The sequence below is a fragment of the Venturia canescens genome, chromosome 4 (assembly GCF_019457755.1).
Source record: "Venturia canescens isolate UGA chromosome 4, ASM1945775v1, whole genome shotgun sequence".
Lineage (NCBI taxonomy): Eukaryota > Metazoa > Arthropoda > Insecta > Hymenoptera > Ichneumonidae > Venturia > Venturia canescens.
The window spans coordinates 22,496,414-22,516,446 of NC_057424.1; the positions used below are offsets into that span (position 1 = coordinate 22,496,414).

General features: G+C 38.3%; 5 protein-coding genes across 5 annotated transcripts; 4 read left to right on the forward strand and 1 right to left on the reverse strand.

Annotated features, from left to right (window-relative positions):
- The first annotated feature begins 1,829 nt into the window (after nucleotides 1-1,829).
- On the forward strand, nucleotides 1,830-7,303 carry LOC122409669 (glutamyl aminopeptidase-like). Its single transcript, XM_043417398.1, has 13 exons — nucleotides 1,830-2,066; nucleotides 2,225-2,493; nucleotides 2,694-2,841; nucleotides 2,915-3,173; nucleotides 3,260-3,663; nucleotides 4,716-5,085; nucleotides 5,222-5,349; nucleotides 5,464-5,667; nucleotides 5,768-5,847; nucleotides 5,929-6,077; nucleotides 6,170-6,308; nucleotides 6,700-6,813; nucleotides 6,917-7,303. The coding sequence occupies exons 1-13, from the start codon at nucleotides 1,830-1,832 to the stop codon at nucleotides 7,200-7,202; spliced, it is 2,787 nt and encodes a 928-aa protein (XP_043273333.1). The 3' UTR covers nucleotides 7,203-7,303.
- Nucleotides 7,304-7,935: 632 nt separating this feature from the next.
- Nucleotides 7,936-14,291, forward strand: LOC122409670 (glutamyl aminopeptidase-like). Its single transcript, XM_043417399.1, has 12 exons — nucleotides 7,936-8,057; nucleotides 8,327-8,710; nucleotides 8,885-9,032; nucleotides 9,141-9,417; nucleotides 10,565-10,833; nucleotides 10,980-11,114; nucleotides 11,203-11,501; nucleotides 11,646-11,744; nucleotides 13,291-13,436; nucleotides 13,529-13,661; nucleotides 13,765-13,875; nucleotides 13,952-14,291. Exons 1-12 carry the CDS (start codon nucleotides 7,936-7,938, stop codon nucleotides 14,289-14,291), a joined length of 2,463 nt encoding a protein of 820 aa, XP_043273334.1.
- Nucleotides 14,292-14,617: 326 nt separating this feature from the next.
- Nucleotides 14,618-16,110, forward strand: LOC122409176 (uncharacterized). Its single transcript, XM_043416514.1, has 4 exons — nucleotides 14,618-15,113; nucleotides 15,301-15,517; nucleotides 15,624-15,779; nucleotides 15,852-16,110. The coding sequence occupies exons 1-4, from the start codon at nucleotides 14,944-14,946 to the stop codon at nucleotides 15,978-15,980; spliced, it is 672 nt and encodes a 223-aa protein (XP_043272449.1). The 5' UTR covers nucleotides 14,618-14,943; the 3' UTR covers nucleotides 15,981-16,110.
- A 930-nt stretch (nucleotides 16,111-17,040) lies between these two features.
- LOC122409671 (spermatogenesis-associated protein 17-like) lies at nucleotides 17,041-18,041 on the forward strand. The gene is made up of 3 exons (XM_043417400.1): nucleotides 17,041-17,307; nucleotides 17,436-17,517; nucleotides 17,772-18,041. Exons 1-3 carry the CDS (start codon nucleotides 17,069-17,071, stop codon nucleotides 18,039-18,041), a joined length of 591 nt encoding a protein of 196 aa, XP_043273335.1. The 5' UTR covers nucleotides 17,041-17,068.
- A 504-nt stretch (nucleotides 18,042-18,545) lies between these two features.
- Nucleotides 18,546-19,190, reverse strand: LOC122409430 (probable salivary secreted peptide). The gene has a single exon (XM_043416999.1). The coding sequence runs from the start codon at nucleotides 19,092-19,094 to the stop codon at nucleotides 18,669-18,671; it is 426 nt and encodes a 141-aa protein (XP_043272934.1). The 5' UTR covers nucleotides 19,095-19,190; the 3' UTR covers nucleotides 18,546-18,668.
- Nucleotides 19,191-20,033: the final 843 nt, after the last annotated feature.

Here is a 20,033-nt window from a genome sequence, read left to right on the forward strand (position 1 = left end):
TTGTATTTCTAGTTTATACAGATTCAATTATTTATATTCATGTATATGAAGGTGTGAGATATTCTGCTGGAAGCTTAACGTTGTTAGTAAACGTGAAAAAAAGTTGAAAATGAAATTGCTGAGTAAAACAAATTTTTAACTATTCTGAAAATGATTGATTTTCGAGAAATCATCTGCATATGGAAACCCCTTCCTTAAGGAAGTTGAGGCATTAGAATGAAAATGACGTCATCGCTTTTAAACCGAGTGCATCTTATAAAGTGAAGTGTAAAAAAAAATCAGTTAAATTTTCAGATAATTAGGAGCGTCGTTGCTGAGAAAAATCAATAACAATTTGGCCCAAATAACATGTAATCTTATGGAAGTCAAGACACATTCAGTGTCTCCGTTAAAAATGATGCTAAAAATATGAAATTTTTTGGGCAACATGAACGAGGCTTGCCGAATAATGTCAATTTTTTTCAGATTTATTAGGAGATTTGCTGAGATTATATTAATAATAATCTGTTTCCCGTGCAGTTTTTTGAGGCTAGGATCGTCACTGTTCGTGTTTTCGACTGAGCTTTCACCAGTTTTTCGTCTTTTTTTCCCCAACTTTTCTTTAAAGTATATGCAACATTGCCAAACTGTAAACTGGCCTAACTTTTGAAAGATACAGGTCATAACTTTTGGAAAAAAAAAATGGCTGTACAGCCTCAACTTCCTGCTTAAGGATGTACGTTTGCACACCTGCGCGTATCGTACCGGTCAGTTGACAGGCTTTCCATATTTTTTCAAAGGAATTACCCCGGTCGTTCATATTATAGCACAATATTAGTAGAAAAGTGTTGTCTTCATTTTCAAATCGTAAATAATGTTTAGTTCATCACAGAAAATATTTCATTCCGAGTTTTTCACATGATTCGACAGTACGTTGTGAATAGGCAACGTTTGACAACGTCGAACGTACTAAGTATAGACAGATTAGATCAGAGATCACCATATATAATCGTAAAAAGTGCAGCTGTCACTTCCATTGACAATATGATTGCGCTATATGTGACAAGTGACGTATGGGCCTACAAAATTTCAAGATTCCGTAACCATTCGTCGTCTTGATCTCAATATTTCCAATTCAGATTCAATTCAATTCATAAAAATAATGGTTTTAATCTTTGACATATCTAATTTTGAAATATATGAAATTTTTAGTCGAAGATGGTTGAAGGGGCCAGCAGTAAGTCATTGGGGCGATCCGGGCGATAAGCGACACGTGAATTTCCCTACTTTTCGACTGTTAACATTTTAATCGAACAGCGTCGATATAAAGGCTCTTGAAATTTCACATGCATAGAAAATAAATCTTGGATTTTAAGACATAAAAAATTGGAGAGCTATCTAAAAGCAGCTCTCGTGCTTGTATGTACACATACACATCTTTAAAAGACATTTCGATACGTCGACGTCGTCGTGTGAAGCCTCTATTCGTTGTCATGGTTTTGTTAATTCGTTGCTACGACCGAATTGTTGCCACGCGTCATTAAAAGTTGCCGCCGAGCCGAGCATATATGTTAGATGTCAAAATAAAAAGAATTTCTATTCCATAAGATAATCATAATATTTTTGGATGTGGCGTTATTTGGAAATGTGTCGGTTGTTGCTGCAGTGTCATCATCAGCATCGCGAAGCAGCGTGAATTCAGGCGACAATAAATAGTAAATGGAAACGTAAAAATATGATAAAGTCGCTGATAACCTAAAGAAAAATAAGCAATTTTTCACGATGATAGAAAAAAGCGATGTTAAATGAAAGTTGCTTCATCAAATTGGCGACACTTTGTTGAGCTATTGATGCGGTACATCTTCGTATTGCTCCTATGGACTGTTTCGATCGACAGCCTCGATCATGCTGTTTTCAAGAGGCTCAATGAACTCTCCGATCCGATAACTCGTAACGATACTCCACCCGAGCCTGGTAGTCGTTTGTCGAAAAATGTTTTGCCCAGGAAATACGTGATCGCCGTATGTCCGGATTTGCAACGGAATACATTTCGAGGGGCGATTCAAATAACCTGCGAATTTCTCGAAGTAAATAAAACGGCGAGTTTAGCCAAACGAATTGAGTGGCTGTGGAAGAAAAAATAAATCAAGATCAATGAGACTCCTTGTTCGTTTTATGCGCTTCGCTTCAATGGGCAGCATTGAAGAGTATTTTTGAACAAGTGACTTAAGCACTCTCCTTTCAGGCACGAAAATATGTGGCCTTGCATGCGAAAGATCTCAACATCGAATCGACGAGCTTCGCTCCCGGAGAAAAACCCGATTCGAGTCGTTCTTACACGCTCGAATCCGTTCATCCACTCCCAGAGCTTGAGATGATAATTTTGAACTTTAGGACTATCGTTAAACCTGGAATTTATACGATGAGAATGAACTTCAGTGGCACAATGGACAACCAAATCAACGGATTTTATCTGAGCACGTACAAATATTCGAACGGCAATGCGACGAGAAGGTAAAACAACAATTTTACGCTCGCTCTCCGACTCGATTTCCTCCATCTCCATTGCCCAAGTTTTTCCTTTAAACGCGAAACATCTTCGTATAATTTGTCATTATCGAAGAACGATTGGCAGAAAATCTGTAAAAATAGAATAGAGTTTTCATCGTTTTCGGGAATTCGAGCGATCGCTGAATCTGCTTTCGATTCGCCAGAAAGCTTGCAGTCACCCAGTTCGAACCGACCTATGCAAGAAAAGCTTTTCCCTGTTTCGACGAGCCCGGATTCAAAGCCATATTTCAAGTGAAAATAATCCACTCGTCTTCGAAAGGCTATCACGCCATGTCGAACATGCCTTCTCTGGTGAGTTGAAACTATTTGATATTCCTTGGTGCACGACTTGATTGAGTGTTACTTCGAACAGAGCGTCGCAAAGCCAAAGAACAACAACAATTTTACGATAACCTGTTTCGCCACGAGTTTACCAATGTCGACTTACTTAGTGGCTTTTCTTGTGAGTGATTTTACTTGTACGACTTCGATCGTCAACAGTCTCACCGGTACAACCATCCCGATCTCAGTTTGCAGCTCGGTCTCGAATAAACCGAAGCTCCGTTTCGCTCTCAGCGTTGCCATGAGGGCGTTGACTTTTTACATGAATTTTTTTCAGATCGATTATCCCTTACCGAAGATCGGTAAGATCTTGAATGTTTTTTTTCTACGAGGACATTTGTTTTTTTTCATTCTCGCTTTTCTCTCGCACCGCCCCATGATTTCGTAGATCTTGTCGGGGTTCCCGACTTCGCGGCTGGTGCCATGGAGAATTGGGGCCTCGTGACCTTTCGCGAGACCGAAATTCTTCAATGCGATCAACACAGCTCGGTCGGCAATACCAAAAGCGTCGCTCTCACGATTGCCCATGAATTGGCTCACATGTGGTTCGGTAATTTGGTCACCCTCGTTTGGTGGAACGACCTCTGGCTCAACGAAGGTTTTGCCACGTACATGGAACACGTCGCTGTCCATTCCATCTTCCCAGAATGGCAGCAGATGGACAGTTTTCCTCTGGAAACGAAATATCTGACGATGCGTTCAGATTCCAAAGTTACAGCTCACCCGATCGTTCGGTGCACCGAGAATGCTGACGAGATCGGACAGATGTTCGATCACATTTCGTACCAAAAGGTCTGACATTTCAATGTTTCCGTATATTCGGTGTAAAGTAGTTCGGCCCTTCTATGACTAGTCAAGTTCGCAACTACTTTATCTTGATTAATTTAAAGTCTAAATTATTAATAAAATTAATAAGCACGCATTGAGAATATTTTTATCATAAAAATGTAATAAAATAGTTAATGATTGAGTCGATATCGGGGTGACACTTGAAATGCACACGACCTAGGGAACATTATTTTTATCGTGTGAAAAAAAAGTTTACATCGATGTATAAGGGCATCGAGAAAAAGGCATGATTGATTCATTTAAAAAAACGAAGTTAGTAGACGAATGAAAGTACGCGAGTCAGTCTCAACAATAAATTTGATGAAATTCCCGCGATTTATCCCGAATCTGCTCCAAGTTCATTCAGCTGTTACCAGCAGTCCAACGTAATGGCTAACTAAAGTTTTCTCATGTTTTCTTTCTTAAAAGCCCCGTAAGGTAATGTTTTTTTAAAGAAACGAAATCTGTGATGAATTTTCTTCACGATGTAAACCTTTCCGAAGCTCGAGCACCGTGCAACTTTTTTACAATTAATATTATTGTCCGAGTTCTCTCATAAGGTACCGTGTTAAAAACTCAAAATTGTAAAGGAAATAACTGAAAATTTTGCCGCGTAAGAGGCCCCGGAACTGTGCTTATCGTTATCAGAGGACCTTAAGAGGATGGATCAGTTGGTATATCGCAACCGTGAGTGCGAGAGAGATAGCTGCAAATTTCGAAATCGAAATTCTTTGACACAGTTTGACCGATTAACAAAAGGCTCTGTCAGTCGATTTTTGCCATCGTCCTGCGTAGGCTGACAGAGCCTTTTTTCAATCAGTCAAACTGTGTCAAAGAATTTCGATTTCGAAAATTTCAAGTGAGGTTAGTCGACTGATCCATACTCTTAAACTATCATTTACCGCAAAAAAAGTTCACCGTACTTTATCGGACGGCCGAACTACTTTAAGGGAACCTCGAGATCGACAAAATATAATCTGTAGAATCATGCGAACATACTTTAACGACAAAATTAGGGTGCGGCAGTTTTAAAGATGTTGGAAGATGTCATGGGGAATGAGAGATTCGTCAGTGGCATTAGAGAATACCTCTTGAAGTACAAATTTGGAAACGCCGCGACATTTCATCTTCTTGAGATCCTTCAGAAGCACTTTGACAGCAAAGTCAATCTCGTGGATTTCATGAAACGTTGGACAGAATTGCCCGGCTTTCCAGTCCTCTCTATTCACCGTTATTCTCAAACGAATTACAAATTATTTCAAAAGAGGTTCGTCGCTCGTGGCGAATCGACGGGAAATTCGACTTGGGACTTGCCCATCAGATACGTCACCAGTCGGATGCATGACGGTGCGCAGCTCGCGTGGTTCTTGGGCAATGCTTCTTGCGGTACTCCTCGTCTTTGCTTATCTTTCTTCTCCCTTTTTCGTTTCTTCCTTTTTCACTTCTGCTTTAGTTCGAATGACAAAAGAGCGCAGTAAAAACGTTTCAACGCCATTGAAATTGCATTTTTCTTTATTCGCAGCGGAACTTTCACTCAGAAATCCGGTCGATTGGATAAAGCTCAATCATGAATCAATCGGCTACTACATAGTGAATTACAGCGAAGATCTTTGGTCCTCCTTTGGGAAGCTTTTGTCCGAGGACTTGAACGTGATTCACTTTTTTCGACTTCTCATAAGCAATTTTTTATTTTTCTTTGTCTCGAACTCATTTTCTCCAGACTCTGCGACGAATAAGATTGTCAGCGTCAATTATTCGTTGTAGATTCTGAGCCCTTCGGACAGAGCTGATCTTCTCCACGACTCTTTCATCCTCGCAGACTCCGGGAATCTAGCTTATGACTCGGCTTTGAATCTAACGAAATATTTGAGGAACGAAACAGTGTTTCAGCCTTGGGTCGTTGCAGCCAGTTGGCTTTTGCGGGTTGACAGGCTTTTAGGGGGGACGCGAGTTCATCGCCGATTTCGGGTAACGTTTCATTTTTTTCCTCTTTATTTTCGTATTTTGTTTATCTTCTTCCGAGCCGATTTGTTTGATTGTTTTTTTTATTATTATTATTTTTTTCCAGTGTTATGCCCGACACTTGGTTGGGAAAGTTTATCGCGACGTAGGCTGGACCAGTTATGAAAATGAGGATTTTAATACCAGGTGATAACGTGGCTTAATGCGCAGCTGAAAAATAATACGTTATCGTACCAACTTAATCAATGTCGAGCATTATTTTCACAGAGAATTACGAATAGTCGCGCTACGCGTCGCGTGCAGCATCGGTCACAAACATTGCCTCCAAAACGGCGAGAAAATGTTGAAAGTTTTCATACAGAGCAACGGCACCGAACGGCCACCGGCCGATCTAAGATCCATTGTTTATTCATTCGGTTATTTTCACGAGCTTTAATCGAACTCACAGTAGAGCCTGAGAAATCAAGCTTCTTCCATTTGGTTTAACTTAACGATAATCTCCTCGCAGGTCTTGTACGCCTTGGCCCAGATCACCTCGAATCGTATGAGAAAATGTGGAGAATTTTTCTTCGAGAAAATGATCCGCAAGAAAAAGAAAGATTGCTCATTGGGTTGGCTGATGTCAGAGATCCTAATATTATTCTGAAGTAAAAAATTGCATCGAAATTCTCACTCAGAAACAATATTTTTATCGATTAATCGTAAAACGAGTTATTCACCAGCATGCGAAATATTTTCTTTTAGCCACCGCACTGGTGCAAATCTGCACTTGGACTTTTCAAAACTTTTTATTTCATCCATCAATGTATGAAATGAATTGTACATGGGACTTTTTAGGGGTTACAATTCCTTAGTAATCGATTACAATCATTTGAAAAAATGGAAAATCGAGTTTTATTGCAGAAAAATGGCCAATTGAAGAAAGGAATTGGAAGTTCTGGACACTTGGATTTTGAGTGAGTGCAAATTTGCACCAGTGTCGTGTCCACGGGTTGATCATACTCTTTCACAACTTGACGATCCATTATTATTGTTCAGGTATCTAGAAAGAGTCTCCGATGAAAATCTCGTGAGAAGACAAAACTTTTTCGAGGCCATTGGTAAAGTGGCTTCAAATCAAGCGGGACTCACAATAATCTGGAACTTTTTGAGGTTATTTCAAGCAGTTTTTCTCTCTCCCAGGATTTTACTTTTTTTTTTCATAACACATGAGAAATACTGATTAACGAATTTTTCGATATTTCCAATGATGCAGAAATAATTGGGATTCACTTGTCAAGAAATACACTCTCAATGACGCCGCGATGGGCTCTCTCGTTGGCAAGATTGTCTCATCTTTCAAAGATCGCACCAGATTCGACGAAGCTAAAGAATTTTTTAATAAATATCCAGACGCTGGTGCAGGTGCTAATTCTCGAAAGCTTGCACTCGAGGAATCTGCCAGTAATATGGAATGGATTGACAGAAATCCTGCTATAATCAATCTTTGGCTCGAGAAAAATAAAATCAGACGAATCACCAAAGTCACTGCTTCTCCATAACTCAGATGTTAGTTTGCTTTATTTATATTCATATATTATTGTGATAGAAATGTTATGAATAAGTCTGTATAAGCTATAATAAATCCAATCAATATTGTCCAGTTTCGAGCATAATTTTTCCGAATTTCCGTCGAATTAAACCCTCTAAATAAATTCTCAATAATTTACAAACTTTTCATCATTTCATTCGAGTTATCTTAATCTACGGAATCCTGAGATTTATTTATAATGCTAAATGAAACTCGTATCATTGGTAATAAAATCTCATGGGATGGACATTGTTGAAGAAAAAAGGAGAAAAAAATTCAAATTTTTTTGTTTCTTTTGCGGAATATTCATAAGAGAATTTTTCATGATAAATGCTTGTCCAAATTCTCAAGGGAATTTTCCGAACCCGACGAGCTGATGGTTGTTCGCACTCACTATTTTCGCTGAGCGATGTTTGTTTTCGCGGCGTGGTTTTGTAACAAACTGAATATTGCTGCAATTAAATGTAGCCATCGACGAGCTCGAAAGTGATTTTTATCTTTTGGTATTTTGACACTTTTCCAGTCAAACTTTTATGGGTTATGTCGTAATCAGTGCTCAGGGTCCTAAGATTTTCTTAAATCCTGTTAAATTATTTTCATGGAACACGCATCACTGTCGTTCTACGTTGCCCATGAAACGTAGAGTTTGTAAAATTTGACAGTTTTCCACAACTCCATCGGTGCTTTTTCGCCAAGATTCAACGATGGCGAAACCGATATCAAAACTTAATAATTCGAAGGTCAATGCTCTTGTAACAATAATTTTTTTAATAGCTTACCTTCGAGTGTTCGAACCCACGGTGTGCCTTGAAGATCTCGATTTCAGGTAGCTTTAAATCAGCTTTTTAATTGGCAGCGTTTTCAATTAAATTTCACAACAAGTGTATTTTTAAAGACTGCTCAATTTATTAATAAAGTTTAACCAACGAAATAATTCCTAAAGAACTCCTGAGGCCTGCTAGGTTTGAAAACGTTTCGAGTGCTCACAATGCGCGAGCGTTGAATCTCGCATCGCGCACCACCAATCGTAGAAAATCGAATTATTAGTTATAAATATTAATAATTTTAACTCATTTTCAAAACGAACCGATGAAGATTGACACACGACGTCGTACCAATCAAATACGTTCTGCAGTTGCATCCGAATTTTGAGACCGAACAGTTCAGCGGAGAAGTTACAATAACAATTCAAACATTCACGAAGAAAAGATTTATCGCTGTTCACGCGAAGGATTTATCGATCAGATCTGTAAGATTATTACGATTAAAACTAAGCAATGGGACATCTGAGGTAAGCGGGCAAGTAGACCTCAAAAATCTATTCGTCGTGGAAAAATTCGATATGCTCGTTATCGAAACAGCGTTCAACATTTCCGCCGGGTACTACAGACTGCGTTTTGAGTTCGGGGGAATAATGTCGAGGAATAATAAAGGATTTTTAATGAGGAATGTTTCCGATAGCTATTCGAGTCGTACAAGGTTCGTCCTTCGGTTGCATTTTTCATTGTTTGCGCTCTTCGTAATCTGAATTTAACGAAATTGATTATTGCACTGATACAATTGAGGAGATATTTAGCGAGTGGAAACTACGAATTACGAAAATTCCTCGTCCTTTGGTCACATTGATATTTCTCGTTTTTTCATACGATTAAGGAAACTGGCTATGACTCATTTCGAACCGACTTACGCACGTTACGTTTTCCCCTGTTTCGATGAGCCTGAATTCAAAACTGTATTTGACATTAGCGTTATCCAACCGAACTCCGAAAACTATTGTTCCTTGTCAAATATGCCTGTGCAGGTAATTTCGTAAAAACTTTATTTTCAAAAATGATGAAAGTATAGCCTCAGATTGTGAAAATATCGCTGGAATTGATCGATAAAAAAGAATTTGCGAACGTTAATTCAGCATTTGGCTCGTGGGGTCCCGTTGCCAGAGCTTACGACGGTTTATTTCAAACAATCTTGGCCAACATCAACGCATCTGATCGCATTGATCGTTACCGATTTCGTCAATCAAACGATCTTCCTTGCCAAACGGTGGGAAACATTCGATGTCATCCCTTTGACAATTTGGACGTCGAACCCAAACAACTTGTACCTTGATCTCGCTCTTTACATCACACACAAGTCGATGGATCTCTATATGCGCCTCTTTCGTCTGAATTATCCATTGGAAAAAATCGGTATGAAAAAGTTTCGGTGTTTTATTGAATTTCTTGATTTATCAGTTTCTGTGATTCAAAATATATCGAGTGATTGTGTTAATGCAAATTTTTGTTGCTTAAGCTAGTTCATGCACGAAACAATTTTCTTAAGAAAGTCTTGAAATTTACACAAAATTTCACTGGGTAGTCGGCTGCCGCGCATATCAAATTTTAAAGGGTTCGTCTTATTGGTTATTGAGATAAACGTGTTTAAATATGAAGAAAAATACATCGTTTATATATTTTTTTTCGCCTGTTACCAAGAATTTCACGGTAAACGGATGTCTGGGGGAGGGGAACGCATGAAAAATACTTTTTTTCCGGACCCACGGTAAAAGTATGATTTCTCAGTGATAGAAAAAATATATAAAAAAGTGATGATGATAGAATAACGACGAGTCATTGGTTTTGAAAAAAAAATGTATCAATTAATTCGTAATAAAATCATCGTCGATGGCGTCAACTATTGGACAAAATGTCTGATGAGAGACAATTGATAAAAATGCGAAAGACAATTAAGATGATGGATCAGTCGGTAATCACACCTCGAATTTTTGAAATTGAAACTCTTTGACGTCGTTCGTCCGATTAAAATAATAAAAATGTCATCGTACCCAGCACGATCGCAAAAATCCGATGACATTTTTATTTTTTCGATCAGACGAACAATGTGGACAAATTTCCTTTTCAAAATTTGCAGCTATCTCTCTCGCACTCATCACGGTTGTGATTACCGACTGATCCATCATCTTAAGAAGGATGGATCACGAAATCAAAATAATCAGAATTTGATAAAATTTGGTGACAACATTCGTTTGGCATCAAGTATACGAATACAATTTTTTTCAAATATTTTTACCACATGGTTATCGAATAATTGAGCGTTAAATCGAAGTTTTTATGCACGAGATGTATAACTGTATATATATATATATGTAAACTCTATGCTTATACAAAAAAAATTATATTGTCTTATATATTTTGAAAGAATACATTTACCAAATTTTATGAAATTCTTAATATTTTTAACGTGGCATTTAGCATGGCAACGTTGTATCGTCGCGATTCACCCTCCTTAATTCCAAGATAAAAATGAAACAAACTTCTGTCGTCCTCATGACCACAGATATAGTTATCATTCGTGGATTCGTACCTGGCTCAACAGAAAACTGGGGCCTCGTATTTTTGGAGGAGCCTTCGGCTGTTTACTTTGCCAGAGCAAATTCGGTCATCGACGTGAAAATAGTGACGAATCGGATCTCTAATGGGCTGGTCCGTATGTGGTTTGGGAATCTCGTTACTCTCAACTGGTGGAGCGATTATTGGCTCAGAGATAGTTTTGCAACGTATATGCAATATTTTGTTACCAATTGGATATTTCCCGAATGGAAACAGGTGCATTTCTTAACATGAGTTCTGGGCCATAATTTAACAAATGCAGAAAAATATTGCTGCTCCGAGGATTATAAAATACGAAAACGAAAACTTGAGTTTTCACTCATCGGTATCATGCTAAATATTGAAAAAAATCTTTATCTCAGACTTCGCATTTCATCGTTGAAGCGAAATACCCATCGATGGAAAGAGACGCCCTGATCTCGTCCCTACCGATGGTCCACTCGGTAAACAGTTCCCTCGAGATTCGTCAGTACGTCAACTCAATTTTTTCAGGAAAGGTAAAAATAATCATAGACCTGAAAAGTAATGAATGTTAGCTGATTCGAATGAATCGATTAATTTCAACGTTAAAAAAACTGTTTCAAGGGTGCCTCTATAATACGGATGCTGTACCACGTGATAGGAGATCCGTTTTTTTTCCATGGCATCGCTAATTTCCTTCGAGTCTTCAGATACAACATAGCAGGCTCCAAAGATTTTTTCTTATCGTTACAAAGATATTACAGCGGTGAAGAGAGCTTGATTCAATTGGTCGGAACGTGGACGGAACAACCAGGATTTCCGGTATTGAATATCGAACGAATGAATCATAACTATTACATAACTCAATCGAGATTCCTGTGGAACAATCGCACGGTCCTGGATCCACTCGATTCGCCATATTCGTGAGTAATCGTTGTACATATACTCAAAAATAAAATCATCCACGCATATTATCACTGTAATAAAAAGCGCTTTAACAATCGAAATGAGAGTGAAAAAAAGTCAAATTCAATCAGATTTCTCATCACAATTCGCTTTCAATTCAGACATAAGTGGGACTTGCCGATTTTTTATACTACCAACATAAACAGCGGTGCGAAATTAATATTTGTCCCTCATACCACGAGAAAAGGCAAGTCCTCAGGGTAATTCTGCAAATACCTTCGTCGTATCTTGGAAATAATTTTTTTTTTTTTTTCTATAACTTTCAGTTGAACTCCGGGTTAATGAGAACGTTACATGGGTGAAGTTTAATACCGTTTCTATCGGCTATTTTACGGTCAATTATGATAAGGAATCTTGGATTAATTTTGTGGAAATAATGCGAAGAGAGCCCCAGGTAAGAAAAGTTTTTCATCAGGTTTATAACAACGTTTTGCAAATCCTCGACGTACTAAAAGTTGAGTCTTCGATGATTTAGAATTTCGAACGAAAGTGCGAGAGACCGGGGCTAGCAGGGAACGATCACCTCAATGCGCCAGAGCGACACGTCGTTCAGGAGGAATTGAGAGCTTTTGTGAATCCAGATTTGAAAAATTGGCCAGCCAGCCCCGGTTTTCTCTGGAGAACTTCATTCTGTGCGATGTTTAAATCGTCTAATTCAACGAGATATTTGTATATATGCATACGGCAGTGAAAAATATTGGTGTGCTAACGATTCTCTAAATCAGGTTTTCCACGATCTCGACCGTGTCGATTTAGTGAATGATGCATTTTTCAATGCGGACGTCGGAAACATCCCTTACAATGTGCCGATGTCGATGCTCGAATCCCTGAAATTGTGGGCCAACTACACGTTCTGGCAGCTCGTATCCAATAGGCTTTTGAGGATTCACGCACTTCTAAGAGATTCGAAAATTTCGAAAGATTTTGAGGTTTGGTAAAAAAAAATAAAATAAAAATTCCTGTAAGGATAAACTGATCAAGATTTTATTGAAATATACGTGATGTGAGATAAATTTTGGCAGACTTTTGTCAGCAATTTGATTCGCCCGCTGTACTTATTGATGTCCTGGCGTGCCAACACTTTTGAGTCTTACGAGTACAGGTAAATTGGCTTTCAATTTTTCACACTAATCGCGCGATTCGTCGATCGAGCTGCTTCAACAGCTGCACTCAAGTTTTCCTATCGAATCATCCATTTTTCATTATCTTACGTATAATGATGGGTAAATATATAAGGTAAATATATAAGAAGAAAAAAAAAAAAATTTCGCTAGCTGCCACACTTAAGCCTGCTGCTTTTGATAAGATTTCCATCCTGAATAACCTCGCTCAAAATAAACCAAAACACACACACACACACACCCGCAAACCTAAACGAACAAACAAAAATGCACACACACGCGAAGGTACCATTGCGAAGGAAAATAAATTGCAAGGTGCTGGGTGTTCTCGAGACATTTCAAGATGTTAAACATGTCAAAAACAATAAGCAATAAATTTATAATTAAACATTTCGAATCTAGTAATGAGCATCCCGCATAGGGTTTCATATTTATCCGAAATCAACGTTTCAAATGAATATTTCAATTATTCTCCATATTCCAGTGATTAAAAACTTAAAAATTTTCACGCATTTTTTCCCTTTCGTAGTTTCTTCTTTCGTTGTTTGAAAATATAATTTATTTTTATTATCTCACAAAATTTTAGTTGCCGGAATATACATGAAGGCTCTCCTTTGCATTTCAGGCGTTTACGAATGATTGTTATGAAAATATCCTGTGCTGTACACATGGAAGAAAGTGTGACTCATGTGTCCAATGCATTTCGATCGTGGATGGAAAATCCAAATTGCAGACCTTTTCCAGACATTAAGGATTTGATTTATAATTATGGCAAGCAGGGCATGATGATCGTCGAGACAATTTTATTTCCTTCTCACCGAATCATTCCATTTTCGTAGTGATTAATTTTTTTTTTGTTCTAGGAATGGCATATGCCGGTGAAAAGCTCGAGTGGGAGATCGTTCGTGAACTTTTTTCGACGGAGCCAGATTATCAGGAACGTCACAGACTCATGATCAGTCTTACCGCGATTCAGCGGCCTGAGATATTGCTTTCGTACGATAAATAAGAAAAAATATTCATAACGTTAAATATTTCACGTTATTTACAAAGTATTTGTACCTGTTTCAACGGTGGGAATGAAATTTATTTTTTCAAGATATCTCGAGGATTCAAAAGATCTCAAAGTCATGAACAACGAAGAGTATTTGATGGTGCTTCGCGCAGCGGCACTGAATTCTCTGGATTCGACAGTCTGGAGTTTTTACAAGTATAAGCATCTCGAGATGAGGATTATTTCCAAAGTTTACATACAAATTTTCACTTAATTTTGGATCTTTCACCAGAAAAAATTGGCATTTTCTCGCGTCTCGATACTCCGAGGATGACAACGAATTCGCTCGTTTGATAATTCCCATAACTTCTCGGTTTCGGGACAGCAATTTATACGGGGAGGCGAGTGGAATCCGGTCGATTTTTTGGCAGCCTCTTTGTCACGAAAAATTCAATTATTTATTTGTTACATTGGATCGCCAGGTCAGAGAATTCTTCAAGAATCATCCATGCGGTGAATTAAGGGCAAACGCGAGGGAAGAAGCTTTGGCAATAATTCGAAACAACGTCCTTTGGATGGAGGAAAAATACAACCATTTTAAAGGATGGTTTGAAACTCGGCTTGGGAATTAAGTTTTGGGGATTTCATTGGCGGCCGAAAAATGTGAATTTTAATGAAATAAATATTTCCAAGAGTGGATCGACGCTGCGTCCCGCACACGCAATCGTCTACACAAAGTTTAGACGATGCTTAGACCGATCTGCGAATGATTTTTTCGAATTTTTTGTTTTCTTCTCAATCGTCGATTAAAATATTAAAAATCCATTTGTTCTCCATTGTTTCGATTGCGAGTGAAATTGCAAGTGAAAAACAGAGCTTTTATTCGATTCGCGCACAAACATTTTCGAAAATATGATAAAATAGTTCGGTCAGACATAAACGCTTCGTCGATGCAAAAACACTCTTTCGGGTATCGTAATCATGTTTGGTTGTGGCTTGTCTGGCGACGGGCTCCGGGATAAGAAAATTGCGGATGCAGTCTCTTTTGGTGAACTCGCCAGAAAAGGTTGATTCTTCTCCAACCGTTTCGACCCGGAAACGATATTTTAGTGAACAAATATGTGAAATGAAAATGTGAATCGATCGAATACACGTCGAAGATAAAAGTGTAGAAAAATTAGAAAAACGAAAAGTGCGATATTGATGGAGATTTTTCTGAACGTTTGAATATCCTCTTTCGAGTGCTTTTTTTTTTTATCCCCTGGACTTTGCTGGATCATTACTATGGAGAAACAAGTTCTTTACGCTCTCATATCGCATTGGGAACCATCAAATTGGCGTATAATTGCCGATTCTACGAGCGAGGATTCTTCTATTTATAGGGATATAATTATTGAAGTAATGAAAAGCACATTCAACACCGAGGAAGAGTGTATCAGCATCCAACGTGGCAAGTAAGAGATTTTGTTGCAACATTTAATATATTTTTTTTTTCTCTTCATCGTATGATTTGATGAGCCCAAACTTTTTCAAGTCTAGTTTAAAAATAATTTGAAAGTCTTTCGAATAATCATTTCTCACTCGCTATCTGAGGGGGTCGTGAGAAAAACTCAATTTTTTATAAACGATTCTTTTTTACAGCTACACCGTTCATCTGCTGATTGGTGAGCTCCGTTATGCTGCTTTGACCCTCACTCCCGATGGCCCGATTGCTGCGTCGCGACAAGCCTCATCCTCGCAAATATTTCTCAATCGTTTGAGATGCGTTTACAGAGAATTGCCTATTCTCGTTGATTTTCCATGTGACATTGGCGACTTTCCAGCAATTGATATCTCGCTACCTTTGAAGAAAATTTTGGTACGAAAAGTCACAGAGAAAAGAATAAATATTGTGAATTTCGCTGACTGATAAAAGAATCTCGGATTCAAAATGGAATGAAATTTTCGTCTCTCAACGTTCACAGGATGAATTCAATTGCCCGGAGCAAGTTGTTGTGACACAAATGAAAGGAAACCTCACGGAGATTCGACGAGTGCTCATGGAAAACGTGCAAAAACTTATCGATCGAGGTCAAAAGCTTGACGAACTTGTTCGAAAAACTCAGACCTTGGAGATAACGGTAATATTTTTCGAACGAAAAATGCAATTTCGTAGAATCAAGGCCAATTCAGATAAATTATTTCAATTTCAGACGCGAAGGGATTTTCAACGATCTCACAAAATTTCACGAAAGAAAAATATCGTTGTTGTCATCGTCGTAGTCATCATGGCGGGCCTTGCAACGATTATCTCCACCGTGGCAATCACTTTTTTTTATTAGTCGATCATAGTATACTCGCACAGCAATGAGAAATGATAAATAATAAATAGAAATACGTAAATTTATTTGTATTTGAAAAAGTGTTGAAAAAAGCTGATTGAATCGATGACTTGAAAGTTATTGAGAATTCATTATTAAGGTATTCCTTTCGCACGAGCGTATTTTTTGGTGGCGCAAATTGGGGCACTCGAAATTTCGACTGATTCCTAACCTCTGAGAAGTCGCGGTTAAAAGGAAAAGCTTCTACTTCATAAAATGCCATTTTTCCAACTTCTATATCGTTGATTTTAATCGTTACTTTTAAGAATTCAGTAGGCCTTTATTTTTATCCTCGCTAATGGATTCCTTAAATTTTTTCCTATATCTGTGAGAGACAGTTTGCATCAGGAATTTAGAACTATTTAGTATATATGAATTATTGAATAGAAATTTGGTGATGACGAAACCTTCATAAGCTTTCGTATAAATTTAACGATTTTTCAAGTTTTAATTATTTATTAAATGTTCGATAACCTGAACTGAAATTTCACCAATCTATTCGTATTTGTCGAATATTCCAATAATTTCGTCTCTTTTTGTTTGGAACGCTTGACTTCGTGATCGTCAAGAGCTGTCAACGGGATCCAGAAAAAAATGGCATCGTCACTTAATTTTGTTAAAAGTCGCAGGGAACTATGGGACGATATCGAGAGATTGGACAGGGAGGCTGAATCGACACGAATAAGTAGCTTTCTTGCGGCACGAAAAATTCAGGTCTGAAAAAAATTGGTATTTTATGAAAAAGTTTAAATCTCTATCGAAAATTGAGCCGCCCAAGGGTCACCAGAAATCAACCGATAACCCTCCCGACGCTCTTGTTCATTTTTCTTCCACCCAGTCTTATCGTCTTCTTCTTCTTTAATGAGGATTTAATCTCCAGCCAGTACGATTAACGTGTACTTTTAATCGATTCCATTCAGTTAACTGGCCCCAAGACTCTTTCAGGTTATTCTTTACTAGCAAGAAATTCACTGAGCACAATTATACTTCCTATCAAGTCTTGGTACCGAGGAATAATAACGAGAAATCATTTTCGCAAACTGAATGCAATGGCAGTAGTAATTCAACGTCATTGGCGAGGATTCCGAGCGAGAATATCTGCTAAAATTATTTTAATACGTCGAGTTGAAGCAATGTGGCAATGCTATTATGACAAATCAGCGACAAAAATTCAAAGAGCTTGGCGACAACATCGAGCTCGAGTTACTGGCTCCCGCGCTAAGAGCACTAAAAATTGGATGGCAAACGTTCACGATAAAAATGAGGAAACGGTACAACGCTTGCGAAGGTGCGTGTGTTTTTTTATGATCGAACCAGATTTTCCCGTTTCAAAAAAATAACATCCGAACTGATTCATCCCCGTTGAATTATTTACTTTTTTTTTCTCCCTTGAAATACCTACCGCATGCCTCCTAGTTTTCGTAAGGCCGAATTGAAACACGTTGAGGATGAGATCGAGAGAGAATCACTTCTTTGGATTCTTTTCATACTTTTCAAGGTACTTTTCTTTTGATTAATAAACTTCACCACGAGGAATAACAAGTGCCTTTTACTTGGTTACACTGAGAAAAAAAGTTATTAGAATTCATCGTCGGTCAATGAAATGAAGAAAACTTCTTTATAACATCAATTGGTATTGAATCAACAATTTTTTTTCTCAGTGTAGAGGTCTCGATGTTCGTTGAGGTAAAAAAATTCTCTAAATTTGTAAACATTCGTCAAACTCATTTTTTATTAATGATTCGAACAAAGCTTCATCATCTTTTGGGAACGAAATCTTGTCCGGGAGTCCTGAAGTCTGTGGACGAAAAACATCGTACAAAAATCGAGAAAATGATCAAGTGTCTAGAGTACAGCGTGTACGTGGAAAAGAAAAGATTGGGGAAAGTTCATCATATCGATGAGAATAATTGTGATGAATTCACATTAATGCATGGCACGAGATTCGAAAGGTGTGAAAAAGCTATCAGAGATTATGAGAAGATTTCACAACGAGGATCGACAAAAAGGACCAACAGTTGAGACTCTATGCCTTCCAAAACAGCTGTCGATCATCTGTACTGCGATCGCAGTTGGCATGTTCCAAAAAGCAGCTATGAAAGATCGTAATTCGAGCAGTAGAATCGTAGATACGACTGAAATTATCGACCCACGTCGTCATACAAAAATCAACTAAAAATACGAAATAGTATAGTCATTTTTTAGAACGTGTCAGCCACGAGCGTAAAAACGGTTTCTTCGGGTCGGCCAATTTGCTAAATTTCTCGTGTCCTGTCATCGTTGTTCCTATTTTGTTGCCAGGTCAAATATTTAGAGCTCGGATGAAATCTATTGCGAATAAAGTCGATACTCTTGCCAGAAGCTTGTGGGGTGATAATTATCAAGATACAATTGGCTGACGTTATCAAATGAAAACGATAATGAGTGTCTTGAAGCGAATTCTCATTCATGAATGTGTAGTTGCCCAGAGTCGCTAGCGCGACTCTAAATCCATGAGACGGGAAATAAAGCTCGGTAACACAATAATCAAACTTTTTCGAATCGTCACATATTTATTCACTCCAGATTTTGAAAAGCAGCATTGAAGAATTTGACAACGGGTGCAATGCCAATCATATTTCCGACACGATATGCTTTGTCGTAAGATTTTCAGAATCGCGCGCAGATTTCGACTTCGTAATCAATGCCCTGGCCCCTTTCGCTCTTGAACTTGATAGTGGCGTTGTTGAATCCGGGGCCTCCCCCTGTGAGTTTTGCACGGGCGCCTTTCCCGTTGGTCGCCTTGTCGCGAGCTGTGATTTGGGTTATTCTCTCGAATCGTCCAACTTTGTAGATTGGCTCGTGCGTGACGACTCCCCAAAACCAAACGGAATCTTTGACGAAATGCTCAGTTTTGCAATGATCACCGTACTCACGATGTCCCATTATCAGGTAGCGAGACGACGATGATTTGTTAGTAGCGTTGTATTGATTATAACCGTAGCCGTATCCTTGAAAACCATCATTTCCAAATCCGTTAGCTACAGCAACGACGGAGATCAACGAGACGAGAAAATATACCGTTTTTTCGGTCATTTTTTCAAATTCTTTGCGTCGTGTGTCACACAATCTTCGATGTAATGATATACTGATCGAATCGCACGGTTTCTACTTGGCTTATTATTCCACTTACATCAGTCGTGTCTCTTTATAACTCACCTTATCAGCGATGATGGTTAGTTTGCTTACGCGCAGGCGCTCATGAATTTCCAGAAAGGGAACGAAATCCATATTGACTTTGCCATTTCTGTAGAACTCGCGGTATGACAACGTTGGATATATGGTACTTTTACGTTTGCCTGACAAGAATCGTCAACGAGCGTATATAACAATGATTAACTCGTCCAAGCGTTATACGAAAAACAGGAGGCTTACATTTTCTCCGAAAATCTTTCACCGCGGTTTTAAAACGAAACGTTCGACGCCTCATCGCGTTTAAATTTCTCTCTTTTGTAGCTAACAAACAGGCGCGAATGAAATCGGTTTGAGAACAAAGCAAAACAAATGAATTACGGAATCGTCATTTCTGTAATGAAACGTATTTTCGTTTAAAAGTAGTCGGAATTATTGCGTGAAGATTCCAATCATAGTTTTCTTTCTCCCTGCTCAAGGGCTTTTCCGACTTGCCTTAATTTCGTTGATCAAAACAATCCGGTGGATAGCGAGATTGACAAATTTATCGCAAAAATTAACACGTTAACCGCAACCCTTTACTCGATTCAAATGGTGTCCAAGTACTATTTCTACTGAACTTTAATTCTTCATTCAATATGGATATTTGAGAATTCAAATAGAGCAAACGATCGTAGTCTCGTGGAAATGTATCATGTTTAAAATTTTGAACGTACAGCTATTGCTTATTGTTCCAGAAAGATCCATGAATGATAAATAGTTTAGACCACGCGTTCGTATCTAAACGTGAAAAAACGTTCGTCGTTATCTAGAGACGAAATGAAATACGGTGTTTAACTTGCC